Here is a 17,466-nt window from a genome sequence, read left to right as displayed (position 1 = left end):
GCACCTTTACTCTGCCAGCTCAGACAGTACGGGGAGATCTATGACCCCCCCGTAGGAGGCTGAATTAGACAGACAGCAAAATTGGCCAGAGATTCCATTCCATATATCTACGTAAGCTCAGAGGAAGGTCAGAGATCACAGAAGACAACTTCCTTCCTTCTTCTTCTTCCCTTCTCTCCCGTCCATGGCCAGCGTCCGGGGAGGACTCCGTCCATCCATCACCATCGACCCTTAGGCTCAAGCTCTCCTGACCCTCATCACTCTCCGCTTTCTCCAGCAGCAGCTCCGGGATTTCTCGGGACTGTTCCAGCTGAGGGGAGTGTGGTGGGAGTTGCTGGGGGTGGGGGGAGGCGAGAGGCTCTTGCACATACCTGAACATATTTGTATATAATTGTATATATTTTCTTATATCATTAGTGTTTAATTAAAGCTGTGTAGTTTAGTTTTCAATCCAGCCAAGTCTCTCTCTTTTTCTCTCTCTCCTTCCCTACCTGGGTGGGAGGGGGAGGGGATCGAGAGCATTGTTGTCAGACCTGATAATCTATGAAATAGTGGCTGATTCCCATAGAAAATATGGGTTCTCTGTTTTACACTAAAAACTAGGATAGATAAAGCATTAAAAGAAATATGTTGAGAAACACTATTAAATTGATTGGGGAATGAAATTAAGAACTTTTGTATTTACAGTTGTTTTTAATCTTTTTAAAACCACTTTCTGTCTCTAATCCTCTGTGATCTCTTGTGTTTAGCCTAGGCCATTCAGCCCTCCATTGACCTCTATCTCAAGTCCTCCACCTGCAGCTCCCTTGGCACATGCAGAGAGTGTTTCCTCAATATCCTCTTCTGCTTCCCTCAGTGCAGCAAACACACCTACAGTTGGTAAGTTAAATTAACCATTCTAACTTATTTTAGAAATGGTATAATTCTGCCACTGAGTTCCACCTATTAGGAAAAGCATTCCTTGGAGTTAGTTGTTCCATATGTGAGTCCAGTCTAGGCACTTCAAGCATCCTTTGCAATACTTGCTTCTAAATGACACTGAGAGACAGTGGATTTGACTAGATTAGACCATAGATCCAATTATGGCATGTTCTTTAGTGAAATATTTTTCCATGAATTCGTATTTGGTGTGCTTATATATCCATTCATCAAGCACAACGTTATCATGTATTTGTTTAGAAGATGTTATTGTATAGGCACAGAAATATTTTGGGATACTGATAAATTTGAATTAACATAAATGTTCAAAAAATTGAGTTATTTTTATGTTTTTGTTTGTTTGTGTGTTATCCTGTAATTGCAGTTTAAAAAAAAAAAAATAAAAGAATGCATCTTTTTCTTTAAGTTAGTGAAGTATATAAGCTAAACAGAGATGTTTAATAAAAGGAAATCAACCAACCAAAAAAGATTAAGATGAAAAGCAAATCAATCTTCCTGTGCTGTCACTAGTTTCAGAAGGTTTTCTCATGTTTTTGAAGTCAAGTCCTTCAGCTATGATATTTGATTATAACAAATAACAAGGAGAATTGGGGGGGGCTTTATTTGTCAGACATTTTAACTTGTTTTTATAGCAGAATTGAAGTATTCCATTCCTGAACGCTATTACCATTTTAGTCCCAAGTTAAATCAGACCCTTGAGTTAACATAGTTATCTATGCATGTTACTGATGCCAAGGTTTCCTCACCCAGGCTCAGCACCTCAGAAGAGCATCTGCACAGCTTCTAGCAGGACTTCTGCATTTAAAGCAATGCAGCTGTTTCCACCCTGTGCAGGACCAAAGCTAGTAAGGTCTGCCCAGCCTTAGATGCTTCAGTGCTGGCACAGTTAAGTGTCCACCAGTTTCCCAAATGCTGAGAAGCATCGTAGAAAGATAACTGATACTTTTGGCTGCCAGCTCTGTGTGTGTGTGTTATTGGAGACAGTGACAGAGTGAAATAGTGAGGTGAGGGGGGAGGTAAGGAGGTGTGTGCTGACATCAAGACTCGACGTGGTTATTAACCTGGCCTATAAAAAAAAAAAAAAAAAAAAAGGACTGTTCCATCTGTGCTGATTGTATTAATTAAATAGTCCTGGAGAGATGGGAAGGACAGTGCAGATGGCTGGATGATTTGGGGGCGGGAGGATATACTCTGTACTACTGTCTTTATTCTTTTGGCTTTTGCACAAGCTAGTGTTTCCCTTACCCCATTTGTTCTGAATAATGGAGAGTTGACTATAATGATCTTGTTCCAAGTGAACTTGTAGGCATGCATAAATTAAGTTATTTTATGCTTTAGCTTGTTTTCATTTGCAAAGTATTTTTAATATATTATGTTGTTAAACATTTATAACATCTATTTTTGCTTGAAATACTTTATTTTCTTGCAATATTTTGTTTCATTTAAATGTAATAGAGGATGATCTTTTGATTGGAACACTTTCTACAATTGAAAAGCTTTGTGAGACACCACCAGGTATTGTACTAGAAGCAGATTTGCATATTAACTAATCATCCTAAAGCACTACAGATAAAAATATTCTATTTCTTTTGAAAGAAATTTCTCCAGCTATTTCTGGTGTCTGGCAGATACAAGTAGCTTGAAAGGTCAACTGCTTAACAAGTTATATGTTGCTGAAGTCACCAAAACTTGATATAAACATTTTTATACAACATAATCTTCCATCTATTCCACCCCAAAACAAGCTGATAATTGGCCTTGTTTCTTTAGTTTGTCATTACTACTTTCTTGGAAAAACAGGGAATATATTTTTACTGTGACAATCCTTATTTTCATAGGACAAGTAGATAAAACTGTTTCTGTATTTCTAAATAATACAAAGCTTTGTAGCTATAGAAAATAAAGATATTTTAATAAATTTTATTTTTACAACAGCAGTTTAGCCAATATTAAAATAACCTGAATCATTGTTCCTAAACTGAGCTAAAACCATTTGATCAGGCTTATTTATTTGCCGTTTTTATGGCCAATGATGCAGTCCTTTATTCTGCAGTTTGACAACCTTCTCGAGTGTGTCAATGCAATTGTTTGCATGGTTGTGTCATTAGCTCTTGAGTCAGCTGAAGGGCTGCTAACAGTGATTGGGGCTGAGGCACGTGGCAGGGCATTAAAGCCAGATTTGCTGGTGCTGCTGAAGGTCCTAGAACTGGACCTGTGAGCTGGACTGCAGCCTGAGATACAGCGAGTCTGCCTTGGAACAGCTCTGTGACATCCTGTCCCTCTGAGCGCTCGCAGCAGGCATATGATACAGGCTATTTCAGCAGTAGTACAAAAAATTAGTAAGATGCTCCCCTCTACACTAATAAAAAGATAGAACTTCCAGTATTGTCTTTTTATATTCAGTACACATATAAAGCACTACTGAAAAGAAAAATTCCATAACAGCTGGTTTTGTCAATTATATACACACATTTCAAAAAGCTTTAGCTGAGATCTGAGTTTATTTTTATAGCTGTTCATTGGAACTTTGTTGTGTAGGCACAGGCATCTGTGAAGACTGACACAGGCCTGGTAATTATTTTTCTTGTAAACTGATACATATTTCCAGGTACCTCCAAGGTACTCCCAGAATCTTTACTATGTAAACATTAGAAAACTTTGCAAATTACTTCTTCAACAGTTTCTGCATGGGAATTGTAATCTTTGTTGAATGAAAGACTTAAAGGAATGTTCAACTGTTCACTTATGTGGGGTAATATTAATGGATGTGCATTTATGTTCATATATACTGTAACTGAATTCTTTGCATTTCTGTGACTTTTTTATCATACATTTTTTCATACTATGAGCATACAATAGGGATTTTTTAAAAAGTTTTGTAGTTAACATCTAATTTCCTTTCAATCTGTTGACTTCCGTTTATTGGGAGCCTATTTAATGCAGTGTTCCTCTGTCTCATATCTATTTCCTTGTGTGATGACATTATAAAATGTCATACTGATAGTCCTGTTTTTTTTAGACTGCTAAGCAGTTTTTTGATGTGATGGTACTGTACTATGTTTATATATTTCTACATGCTTTTCAAGTAATACTTTGGATTCTGCTGTGACCTCGATGGTAGCAACCTCTTGTAAAAATGACAGGTGTAGTCAACAGTTCTGAAATCTATTGCTAAGCTTTTTGAAAATTAAACCTATACACTATATGTATTCTAGGTGTTTCATGTGATCCCAGCCCTGTCAGCCTTGGAAACCAGGATACCTTGCCTGTTGCAGTAGCCCTTACTGAATCTGTTAACGCCTACTTTAAAGGAGCAGATCCCACAAAGTTAGTTAAATAGTGAATTGTTTTGAATGTAATAAGTTACAATAAGAAAACATACTGGGTTTACTTTTAATAGTTTTTGGGGAAAATGTATATACATTAGAAGGGGGATTTGTGGGGTTTTTTTCCTCTAAGTGACAGCAGTGGCTTATCACTCTCTATTGGCCTGCATCCTGCTAGGCATTCATATATCCCTGCTTTACAAAAATGTGTTCAAAGAGAAGACTTTTTATTATAGTTAGGTAGGTGGTACATTTAAATTTGGGCAGCTTAAAAGCACCTCATTCCCTCTGTCACATTGCTTGCTATGTTACTTAGGCCTTGCCTAAGCATAGTTGTGCCATGTTTTCAAAGCCTGAAAAATATCCACCCGTACTGCTGTATGCTTAACCAGCTAAACTTTTTTTCCTTATTTCATCTGACTTCCAAGTTGAAAGTAATAGCAGATTGTCATAGTGCCACATTACCCTCATTTGAAATTGATTTTGTTTTGAATTCAGCTCATCAGATTGTAAAAGATTGCTTTAAAATTAGTATTAAAACTAGGCAGTTAATGAGTTGCCATAAAACTGATGTTGTCATTCTCTTCTAGATGTATTGTGAAGATCACTGGTGATATGACAGTATCATTCCCAAGTGGGATTATTAAAATCTTTGCCAGCAATCCATCTCCAGCTGTGCTCTGCTTCAGGGTAAAAAATACAAGCAAACTAGAGCAGATTCTTCCAAATGCACAACTTATATACAGGTTTTGTATTTTATTTTTTTAATATAATAGTAAACTACATGATTTGTAAAATGTGAATTGTTGTCTATGTAAATCAGAGTTCTCTATAGTCTTGTTGATTTGCTTATACATAATTTAATTTCCTGAACTAATCTTGTTTAGTTCCGTTTCTCTCCACTGGCACTGTCGCAAGCCGGTACTGGGGGGCTACCGGCTGTCAGGTGCTTTCGCAACTTCCCCCCCCAATGTGGAGGGGTTTTTGAATAAGCCCGAGGGTCACACGTGGCACTCGCCTCTCACAGAGGAACGGCCACTGCGGGACCGTATTTCAGGGTGGTAGTTAGAATGCACCCCCACCACGCTCAGAAATTGCCTCTAAGACCAAGGTTTACTACACGAATTAATCGGTTTATTAAGGGTTAACACAAACTGAGGGATGATGTTTAGGGAAAATGCTACCAGGGATAGATATAGATATAGACATAGATATATAGATATAGATATAGATATAGATATATAGATATAGATATAGATATAGATATACACACAGTAAGAAAGTGTCCTTTAGGGAGGTAATGCAAAAGGTCGTGTGCTTTTAAGGGAGAGGGTTAAGGACCAAAGGGAGGAGGGAAGGGCTCATCTGCTGCACTCGCCGCCTTTGATACCCCTGTGACCCACCTGTCCAGTCAGTGTCACCGTCCAGAGCCAATGAGCATCCATGAGCTCCAAGTTAGGGTGGTGACTACCAGGGGCACAGGATGACTTGTCGCCCATCCTTTCTGTCCCGGACCACAGCTGTTGTTTCGGGTTCAGTTGTCCTTGAGAAGCAAGTCTGTTTTAGTCCATTAGCTGGGAATAATCAGGAGAGGCCTTCGCTGGCTTAAAAGGCATTTTGTTTAGACTTATGTGGGGAAGAAAAGAACAGTTTCCCACAGCCACCATAAAAGTTTCAGTGATTACTAGACTTGAAACTTATGCTGGATATAACAGGAGCCATAAAAATAGTTTGCAAATGTAGTTGTGATTTTTTACATGCATTTTATAAATTAAAAGGTTTAATAAACTTAAAACAAATAATAAATAGAACATATTTTTTCTAATCAAACTACATGAACAATATAACTAATTACAGGTACGGAGAAAAATTGGATGTCAAAAATAGGACACTAATATTGCCATATGGATTTATTTATATGGTAGTGACAATGGTAAGATTAAATTATGAAACAGTAGTCTTAAACAGAAAACAAGTAGTAAGAGCTACACCTAATCCCATTTGTGAGTTACTAGTGTATTTTTAAAGCTGTATCATTTCTAAGGTGGATCAGATCCATTACATAACGTTACATATCTCTCAAGTGTATAGCAGGATGCTTAAGAAAAAAGCTGCTGGTTGAGTAGGATAGTTGTTGAAATTAAAGCATTTGGACATATTTTTAAAAAATAATAAATTGTAAAAGCCGGTTTCTCTTTCAGCTGAGCAGTTTCTATTTCATTTATTGGAGAGATTATTTGAAAACCAGTTAAACACTTCTAGATGCTACATTTTTTAAATTACTGAATTACTTGAAACAATCAAACTACATGCATCCATTCTTTTGTATTTAATTAATTTCATTTTGATTATTCATACTTAATGTAATGAATTATTAATACAAAATTAAATGTATCATTCTTTGATGTGACAGTTTATAACTGAAATGTTAGCAGAACCATATCTGACAGTGAATTATACTGAAAAATTATATTTTGGAAAAAAGTGAAAATGTCCAATATTCTTGTCTGAGTGCTGTAACACTTCACCTCTAATTAGAAAGGATGTAAGTATTGGATATTTATGATGTTACACGCGTATGGTAATAATTTAACGTTTCATCATATTCTGCAACAACTATCATTTGCTCAGTATTTATAGAGATGGAACTTTTTACTGTTAGTGATATTTGTGGAGACGTCAGAATTTCTGTTTTGAGTTACACTTGGTAGTATAGCAGCAGAAGGATTTTGCTACTGGTTTCATTTGTTTGAATTTTGGAAGACTTCTATGATAAGTGTTTATATATTTTACTGAAAATGGAAATTGCCTGAATGACAACACTATTGAGAACCAAATTCTAAGTAAATTGGATGGGCTACTGGTATGTAAGTCACTGTTCTAGGACATTCAACCCATTGCAGTCATATTCACTGTGTTCCAGGTGCTCATTTTCAGCTTTCCCTCTACACACACACTCTGCATGCCTCCTTAGGGATAGATGCAGTTCCTCTGTGTATACACAGATGATCCATGGAGCTCTTTGATTCTCAAGTGATATGAATTTTGTTTCTGAATCAGTTCTCTTAAAAGCTTCATTCTTATTTAAAACAAACAAACAAACCTGATGCAATCAGAGCTGAAAATATTCTTGATCTGCAAAACCCCTTTTTGTGCTCCAGTAGATCCCAACCAGGATTTTGCTTCTGCAGTCATGTGCACTCTTACCTACATATAGAAATGATATAATAAATTGTTACTAAGATGTCACCGTTTGACTCAGGTCCGACAACAATGCTCTCGATCCCCTCCCCCCCCCCACCCAGTCAGGGAAGGAGAGAGAGAAAAGGAGAGAGACTTGGCTGGATTGAAAACTAAACTACACAGCTTTAATTAAAACACTAATGAATCACACAAGAAAATATATACAATTATATACAGATATATTCAGATATGGGCAAAAGCCTCTCGCCTCCCCCCACCCCCAGCAACTCCCACAGCACTCCCCTGAACTGGGAAGAGTCCCGAGGAATCCCGGAGCTGCTGCTGGAGAAAGCAGAGAGTTATGAGGGTCAGGAGAGCTCGAGCCTAAGGGTCGGCGGTGATGGATGAGCAGAGTCCTCTCCAGGAAGGATTCCCTCACCATCAATGCGGTGAAGTCCTTTCTCATGAGGCGCAGTTCTTTCATAGAGAAAGGGTGGGCAAGGTCATCGTCGTCATCCGATTGAGGAGGACCTGCTGTTCTTTTATTTGCTTGAGAGTGGCTTGGTTTTTTATCTGTCTGAGAGTGGTCTGGTTTTTTATCTGTCTGAGAGGTACCTGCTCCATCATCTGATTTAGAATCCTTCCCTTCCTCACCGTCAGCCTCTGTCTGAGAGGCACCTGCTCCATCAACTGTATTAGGATCCTCTTCTTCCTCACCCTCACCTTCTGCTGCTTCAAGGAACTCTGGATATCTCAGACGGGAGCGGGTGAAAAGGGCGGAGCGCTTTGCCTTGCTCTTAGTCACAGGGTCAACTAGCTTCATTCGCGATGGATCAGGCTTTGCCTTTGTAGAAGCAGTTGCTTTTGTAGCAGCAGGAGTGGTGGTATTGGCAGCAGTGGTGTTGGCAGCAGCAGTGGCAGCAACATTGCCTGTGGGGGAATGGCAGTGAGCAGAACAGCATCTGGCCCTACGCATCCACAATATATTATAAACATTCAGCAAAAACATCCCCACTGCAACCATGCTATTCACATCAAGAGCTGGGAGATTCAGCTTGAGAGAATATGGAGAGGTAAAATTGAACCAGCTATTGCTGTTACCAACATGGACCGTTCTATTCTCTTTAGGAGCTGTACCAGTAGGACTAGCAGTGTAACTGTACACATACAGTGACCCCATAGAGAACAGTATCATCATCCCTAGGATGGTAATGATACGATTGACTATGGCTACAGTTCTGTCAATAAACCACAAAAGAATCACAAGAGCAGCTACAAAGTGCAGAATGCCCTCAGCTACATACCACATGTACAATTGCAGGTTTGGAAAAAGATCCAATAGATTCATTGCAGCAAGTGTCTGTTCAGTTTTCAATCCGTCAGGACACTCAGCAGAATTATTGCTCATTGCTATCTGAGGGATTCCTCCCCTCAGAGATGGAATTTTGGACACTCCCAATTGATGAAAATGTGTAATCTGGGCTTAAAATCAAGCCCCACGTTGGGCGCCAATTAATTGTTGTCACCGTTTGACTCAGGTCCGACAACAATGCTCTCGATCCCCTCCCCCCCCCACCCAGTCAGGGAAGGAGAGAGAGAAAAGGAGAGAGACTTGGCTGGATTGAAAACTAAACTACACAGCTTTAATTAAAACACTAATGAATCACACAAGAAAATATATACAATTATATACAGATATATTCAGATATGGGCAAAAGCCTCTCGCCTCCCCCCACCCCCAGCAACTCCCACAGCACTCCCCTGAACTGGGAAGAGTCCCGAGGAATCCCGGAGCTGCTGCTGGAGAAAGCGGAGAGTTATGAGGGTCAGGAGAGCTCGAGCGTAAGGGTCGGCGGTGATGGATGAGCAGAGTCCTCCCCGGACGCCGGCCATGGACGGAAGAGAATGGCGAGAAGAAGGAGGAAGCTGTCTTCTAAGATCTCTGTCCTTCCTCTGAGCTTACGTAGATATATGGAATGGAATATCTTTGGCCAATTTTGCTGTCTGTCTAACTCAGCCTCCCACGGGGGGGGTCAGAGATCTCCCCATAGTGTCTGAGCCGGCAGAGTGAAGGTGTAACCTTGAAGCCTCAGTAGTTAGAAAAACATTCCACTGTCTTATCAGCCTAGCAGAACACACAGTTGCTAGTTAAAAGAAAGCTTACTGAAGGAAAAAAAAATCAGTGAAAAGAAAAATTGGCTTAATCCTGGCTCAAACCAGGACATAAGATTGAATGTAACTATAAATATCTGAGAAATAATTGTTTATAATAATTTGAAAATCACTTTTAGTTGAAAAAATTTTGAAAGCTTACACTTTATATGTGAAAAGTGTGGTAACACATACAGCACAAATCTTAATTCAGTGCATTAGTGAAGCTATGTCATAACAAAAACTAATTATGATTTTGGGATTTATTCCAAATTGGAGAACATTCCTTTTCAAAGACCACTTTCATCCCCACCTCCCACACATTCTCACAGCACCTGATTGTATTGAAATTGTGTTTTATTAAATGTAAAATCCAAATTTGGCATTAACTCCATCTTGTGATCATCAATGGAGGAAACTCACTGCTCCACAACCTGGAAGGAGAATTTTTACCAGATACAACAAGCAGTTAGTTTGTTTAATATTTAATAAAATACAATTACATGTTATAAAACATTAGAACAAATTCTTTCTTGGAATAGTGAAGGTCTAGTCTTAATTTTTTACATCCGAAATAATAACTTTTGCCTTCTGATTCCTACCTTTCTTTTTCTTTGTAGTGATCAGTCACAAAGTGACTCTAGTACTAAGGATTTTTGGATGAACATGCAAGCTATAACTGTCTACCTCAAGAAATTATCGGAGCAGAATCCATCTGCATCCTATTATAATGTGGATGTTCTAAAGTATCAGGTAAACATTTTTTTCCTTTTGTAATTTTTTAAGGAACTCTGGCAGATTTCATATCTACACAGAAATTATTAGAATTTTTCTTTGCCTGCTTGCATGCAGATGAACCGTCAACCCTCATCTAGGCCAGTTCTGGGTATGTCGCTGTTTCCAATGCATAGGCTCTGCCCAAGCTGAGTGCATTTGTGTTATGCCTTCATGTCATTCTCTGTTCATTCATGACCTGTTTCAGCTTGCTCACACTTCAGTCCAATTCATGGGTGCAAGCTTCAAACACTGCTTCTTTAGGTACTTGTTAAAAAAGTTAAGTTTTCCTTATATTTAGGGGTTTAGGTGGGGGTTTGAGTTTGTAATGATATTGTATTTTGATTTTGTAATTGCATAATTTTTGGATGCTGTAGCTAATCAACTGTAATATATGGGAACGTATGATGTTCTCACTTCTCGCAATATAATGGCACAACTCATCCTGGAAACCATTTACAGACACATGAAGGACAAGAAGGTCATTTGGAATAGTCAGCATGGATTCTCCAAGGGGAAGTCATGCTCGACCAACTTGATAAACTTCTATGATGAAATGACTGGCCTGGTAGATGAGGGGAGAGCAGTGTATATTGTGTCTACCGAGCCTTCAGGAAGGCCTTTAACACTGTCTCCCATAGCATCCTCATAGAGAAGCTGATGAAGTACAGGCTGGATGAGCAGACAATGAGGTGTTTGTGTTGTGGGGCTTTTTGTTTGTTTGGTTTGGTTTTTTTTTTGTTTTGTGGGGGATTTTTGTGTTGATGGTTAGACTCAGTCCTTTCCAACCATGACAATTCTGTGATTCTGTGAAAACTGGCTAAACAGCCAGGCCCAGAGGGTGGTGATCAGTGGCCTGAGGTCTAGTTGGAGGCCAGTAACCAGCAGCATACCCCAGGGTTTAATACTGGGCCAAATCCTGTTTAACATCTTAATTAAAGATCAGGATGAGGGGGCAGAGTGTACCCTCATCCTGTTTGCTGATGATGCCAAAATGGGAGGAGTGCCTGATAGGCCAGAGGGTCATCCTGCCATCCAGAGGGACATCGAGAGGTTGCAGAAATGGGCTGACAGGAGCCTCATGAAGTTCAAGGGGAAGTGCCAAGTCCTGCACCTGGGGAGGAACACCCCCAGGCACCAGTATATACTGGGGGCCACCCAGCTGGAAAGCAGCCTGGCAGAAAAAGCCCTGGGGGTCCTGGTTGGACACCAGGTTGGCCATGAGCCAGCAATGTGCCCTTGCTGCAAAGAAGGCTAATGGTATTCCTGTGCTGCATTAGGCAAATTATTGCCAGCAGGTCGAGGGAGGTGATCCTTCCCCACTACTCAGTACTGATGAGGCCACACCTGGAGTCCTGTGGACAGTTCTGGACTTCTCAGTACAAGACAAACATGGACATACTGGAGAGAGTCCAGTGAAGGACCATAAAGATGATGAAGGGACTGGAGCATCTCTCCTATGAGAAAAGGCTGAGAGAGCTGGGACTGTTCAGCCTGGAGAAGAGAAGGCTGAGAGCAGATCTCATCCATGTGTATAAATACCTGAAGGGAGGGTGCAAAGAAGACAAAGCCAGGCTCTTTTCAATGGTGCCCAATGACAGGACAAGAGGCAATGGGCACATTCTGAAACACAAGAGGTTCCCTCTGAACATCAGGAAGAACTTTTTTACTGTGAGGATAACCAAGCACTGGAACAGGTTGTCCAGAGAGGTGGTGGAGTCTCCCTCCTTGGAGATATTCAGAAGCTATCTGGACATGGTCCTGGGCAGCCAACTCTAGGTGGCCCTACTTGAGCAGGGGGTTTGGACCAGATGATATCCAGAGTTCCCTTCCAATCCCAACCCTTCTGTGAATCTGTGATAAGATGTTCTGGCTATCAGCAAAAAAACTTCATGAAAATTCAAGACAGACAAACTCCTCAAAAGGGAAACAGGGATTTGCTAGGCCTGCATTGAGATGGTTGAACATCTGAGCCAACTGTCTCTACATAAAAAAAACAAAAGAACCTATCAGTGCAGCTATTATTATCACTGTAGCTTTCCACATCCTCCCAATATAGTTTAAAATCTTGGCATACTGAATCTATAAAAAGCATGTTAGGTACACAGAGAATTCCAGAGAAAGATGGAAGGAACAGAACATATATTTGGATTGCAGAAATGAGTACTGTGGAAGAATGAGGTCTATTTAAGATCTTTAGAATCATAGACTCATAGAATGGTTAAGGTTGGAAGGGACGTTAAAGATCATCAGGTTCCAACCTCCCTGCCATGAGCAGGGACACCTCACACTAGACCAGGCTGCACAAGGCCTCATCCAACCTGGCCTTAAACACCTCCAGAGAGGGGGCATCAGCAACCTATTCCAGCACCTTACTACCCTCATGGTGAAGAATTTCTTCCTGATGTCTAACCTAAATCTATCTTTCAGTTTAAAACCATGACCCCTTGTCCTATCACTACCCTCTCTGGTGAAAAGCCCCTCCCCAGCTTTCCTGTAAGCCCCCTTCAGGTACTGGAAGGCTGCTATAATGTCTCCTTCAGGGAGCCTTCTCTTCTCCAGGCTGAATAGCCCCAACTCTCTCAGCCTGTCTTAGTAGCAGAGGTGTTCCTGCCCTTTGATCATTGCTCTGGTTTGGTGGGTTTTTTGGTAGCTGGGGCAAGGGTCCCAGGAGCGGCTCCCGTGAGCAGAGAGGCACTTAAAGGAGAAGAGCCGTGCTGGAGGAGGAGAGCAGTGCTGGTGGTTGGTGAGGAAGGGGAAGAAGGTGCCCAAGCAGAAGTTTCCCTGCAACCTATGGCAAGATTGCAGGCTGTCCCCCTGCACTCGTGGAGGAACGTGGTGGAACATTCCCTGAAGGTGCCAAGAGAGGTGAACTTAGCCAGTGGACTTGGATTTTGTGGCCAGTGGACTCTGATTATGCAGCTTTGGAAGACCCCAGTGCCAGGGGAGTTGGCTGTTTCCAAAGCAGCCCATGACTCTGTGAGAAGCCCACGCTGGAGCAGCTCTGGACCTCATGGGAAGGACTCATGAAGGAGAGGTTCGTGGAGGACTCTCTCCCATGGGAGGGACCCTATGTGGAAGCAGGGAAGGACTGTGAGGAATCCTTCTGCCTGAGGAGGAAGGAGCAGCAAGAAGCACCAGCCTGTGAATTGACTCTAAACCCCATCCCCTGTCCACTGTGCCGCTAGGGGGAAGGAGGGAGAGAAACCGGGAACAAAGTGATTTGGGCCTGGGAATAAGGAAGTGGTGGGGTAACATATGCAAGCCCTGCTCTTTGTGTTGTCTGTGTCCTGTGTGTGTTTGATTAGTGTGGAATTAAATTATTTTTTCCCCAAGTTGACTCTGTTTTGCCCAGGATCTTAATCAGTGAAGACCCCTCCTTGTCCTTTGTCTCGACCCATGAGCTTTGTCCTTCTCATCCCAGAGTGCGGGGGTGGGGGGGGTGGAGTTGAGTGAGCAGCCATGTGGCTGTTTCTTTATTGTCATGTTCGGCCCAAACCACAACAATCATCTTCGTGGCCCTTCTCTGGACCCTGTCCAACAGCTCCATGTCTTTCCTGTGCTGAGGGCTCCAGAGCTGTACACAGTATTCCAGGTGGGGTCTCAGCAGAGCAGAGTAGAGGGGCACAATCACCTCCCTTGACCTGCTGGCCATACTTCTTTTGACGCAGCCTAGGATGTGGTTGGCTTTCTGGGCTGCAAGTGCACTCTGACAGCTCATGTCGAGCTTTTACTGTTGGGGAAAAATGTGGCAGTGGCAATGCAGAAGCCCTGGCAGATAGAAAGGGTTCTAGGCTGCCAAGGAAAGACAAGGAGGGACACTGGGGCATAGAAGGTTCCTCAGGTAGACTAGGAAGGTGGTAGAGGTGCAGCAGGGTAGTAGCACAAGCTCAGTTACAGAAGCAGCAGCATCCAACCCTCCTGCAGTAGGAAAATAATGCATTTAATAATAGGTAAGAACTGTTTTGCTGACTGCCTGTCCAATGGCAGGTATTGCCCTCTGCTGCTGGCTGTTTGGGCAGCTGAATTGGTATGGCTCACAACTGCTAAGGATGAAGTCATTTTGCCTCAAACATGTTTCTTGTAAGAGGCAGAGCACAAGACTAAAACAAAACTGTTTTGACTTATGAAAGCCAGAACAGGAAGGAGCCTCGTTGGCCAGAGAGAGTTTAAACCTTTAAAAAATATTTGAATTTAAAATTAAAAGAACAGGTATTACTTTAGGCTACAACAGTCTAAAGAATTCAGAGAGTAAGGGCTCAGAGTTCGATTTTTCTTGTGGTCTTTTGTCAGGATTTAGTTATACTTGTTGCCATCATTCCCTAATTCTTCCCCGAAGGGGAATATTTTAATTAAGCTGATTTCAATTTTTTTTCTTTTACAGATATCCTCAAAGGGCATCCAGTCCACTCCCTTGAATCTTGCAACTTACTGGAAATGTAATGCTAGCACTACTGATGTGAGAGTGGATTATAAGTACAATCCAGCGTCTCTGAATGTGCCTAGCATGTTGTCTAATGTCCAGGTTGTGGTACCAGTAGATGGAGGAGTAACAAACATGCAATCACTACCACCTGCAAAATGGTAATATTAATACTTTTTATTATTTAAAATTTGTTTCAGTGTATTCATTAGTGTCAGCCTGAAACATTTCACAGGAAGAAACAGCTAATTTTTTTCTTCTTGATAAAATACTTGGTATCAAATCTTTAGGACATTTTCTGGTCCAAACCAGATCATGTACAGCCAATTCACTTAAACTAAAATGAGACTGTATGCACCCATTCCAACTGTGTAATAATACAAAACTTTCTGAATACAGTCCTATCTGAAATTTCCAATATTTGCTTTCTTTTGGCCAATGACAGGCTATATCATGATTTGAAACCAAAATATCTTAATGGTTAAAAAACATTATATGTGTGTGTGCGTATAAATATATCCATATATATAGACAGTAGAAGAAATGCAGTTCTTAAAAAGATTTATTGATTGTTCTAGCTTAAAAATTAGATTCTAATTGAAATTGTTTTAAAACAAACATCAGTAACTGAGGAGCTCTTCATAAGCCAGGTAGCATTGTCTCTCAATTTGAGCATCATGCTGATTATCATCTGACTCGCAGTTACCTGCCACCACCTTCTAAGCCTGCAGACCTTTTACAGCAGCACTTAAGAGTGAGATGTGTGTCTCAGATGTTTCTATGAGTTTGTAAAAGCAAGCAGAGGGTAGTAGGGCTAGGCAGAGCGGGACATCCCTGGAGCAAAAGGTGAGTAGAATTCAATCACTGTGCCTGTGATGTGGCAGCACATAAGTACTTGCCCAGCTGTAACATAATTCCTGGACTGTTTATTTCCAAGACAGACAAGAGAGTCTTTTTAACATGAAGGTCAAGGGGGCAAAGAAGACCAAGTTGAGGGAAGTCAGGCTTTGTTAACCTTATTACTTGTAGATCAGTTTACCTTATAAAGCAAGGTTTAGAAATAAAATAAACCTAGTGTATTTATCAGAAAGATTCTGATGTTTCTATAGGCAATACTATTAAATGTATTAATTGGACAAAGTGGTAATACAGTATCATTTTAAGTGGAAAAAATCCTGGCAAGACTTAATCTTTCTTGACTTGTTCAGCAGAGCAATACTTCTAACCAAATCACCTTAAGCTTGGTTTGAGCAAAGGCAGGTTTGGTATCCTGCCTGCATAACAACTAGAAATTTTGGTGAAGCCTCCCTCCCTGCTCAGGCTTCTTCCACAAACCCCTCAGTAATGAAATCTGAGAGAGCAGGAATGCCCACCCAGAATACCTAGTGTTAGCTAGGAAGACTCAAAAGACTCAAAACTTAGTGAGTTTCATTGCAGAATCATCAGAGTAAGGGACTCGAGCCCAGGTATTCTCTCTTTCACCTAGGCAACCCAAGGCCAGAATTTTGAACCTTGAAAGCTGACAAAATATACAGTCATGTCCTAGGCAACTCTAGTATGTTTCTCCTGCTATATGTTTGGTCTAGAGGGTTGAGTGGTGGGTTTTTGAAGAAAAAATGTTTTAGAATTTGACCTCCTGCAAGTAACCACTACCATCTATGCTATATGTGTGAGCATTTCACTCCTGCTACACCAATTCCAAAGGCAGTTTCAAACCTATCAGCACTTCATGCTGCTCACAGCTTTAAGTTGTTGACTTTCCTTTGATGGAACAGCTGCAAAGTGCTTGAAGAGTTAAAATGCCCTGTCAGCTTAGGGACTGTGGTCTTCAGTACCCTTTTCTTTTCTGCCCCTTTACAGTGTCAGTAGTTAGCTTAAACCCTGAGTCACTTCTGTCAACTAATTTTGCTAGAATGGAAATGGAATAAAATTCACACAGCCAGGAGTCTCACATAGGGGAAAGCAAACAATACTGTCATGAAGCATAAAGACTCAGCTTTGAAACTGCTTCCAGCATGTTTGGCCTTTCCTTACTCTTTGAGACCACAGAGGGTTTTGAGTTGTGGAGCCATAATCTGGGCATAGGATAATGTTAACCGTATAAAATGTGGTATGTACATCTGAGCTCTGCTGCAAGCTCAGGGGCAACGCAGACATGCCCTTCTGTTTTCTTGTTTGCTTTGTAGTTTTCCACACGCTCACCTTAAAATTATCAAATATTTTAATAAACCTCCATTGAGGAGATGTAGGTTATATGTGCATGGTCTGTAAGGTACCAGCATAAATCTAGAGAAATATTCTAAAAATTGGTGCTTATAACTAAGCTACCATTCTCTTACAGGAACGCAGACCAGATGAAAGCTTATTGGAAAATATCTAGCATTTCAGAGAAGTCTGAGAATGGAGGCAAGTTGAACTCTTGTTTTCTTTTTTTTGTACAGTAAAAAGGCCTCAAAAAAGGGATTTTAGCCTCTATGTCCTCATGCCTGTTTACACTTGCTGTATCCTGTTTATTAGTTCACTTTCTTCTCAATGAAAGTCCTCCTGAGAGATGTAAAAATTTAACAGTGAGATGTAAAAATCTTAACGAATTATAAAAAGAAAAATAGTGAAGCCCCTGAAAAGCAGCTAGTACCAATAAAATAGAGTTTAGACTGGACAAGGAAATTA

The 17,466-nt window shown here is 40.8% G+C and overlaps 1 protein-coding gene across 8 annotated transcripts in view; it reads left to right on the top strand.

Moving 5' to 3' along the window:
• The window catches only part of LOC127395163 (F-BAR domain only protein 2-like), a 148,043-nt gene that overhangs the window by 116,083 nt on the left and 14,494 nt on the right, over positions 1-17,466 (top strand). For all 8 annotated transcript variants that reach the window (XM_051641660.1, XM_051641661.1, XM_051641662.1 and 5 more), the window contains 6 exons: positions 750-879; positions 4,155-4,266; positions 4,856-5,011; positions 10,220-10,352; positions 14,758-14,957; positions 17,138-17,202. In XM_051641660.1, coding sequence (XP_051497620.1) covers positions 750-879; positions 4,155-4,266; positions 4,856-5,011; positions 10,220-10,352; positions 14,758-14,957; positions 17,138-17,202 — 796 coding nt within the window. The remainder of the gene's footprint in view (positions 1-749; positions 880-4,154; positions 4,267-4,855; positions 5,012-10,219; positions 10,353-14,757; positions 14,958-17,137; positions 17,203-17,466) is intronic.

Source organism: Apus apus, chromosome W, assembly GCF_020740795.1.
Source record: "Apus apus isolate bApuApu2 chromosome W, bApuApu2.pri.cur, whole genome shotgun sequence".
Taxonomy (NCBI): Eukaryota; Metazoa; Chordata; class Aves; order Apodiformes; family Apodidae; genus Apus; species Apus apus.
This window is presented reverse-complemented; position numbering and strand designations above follow the sequence as displayed.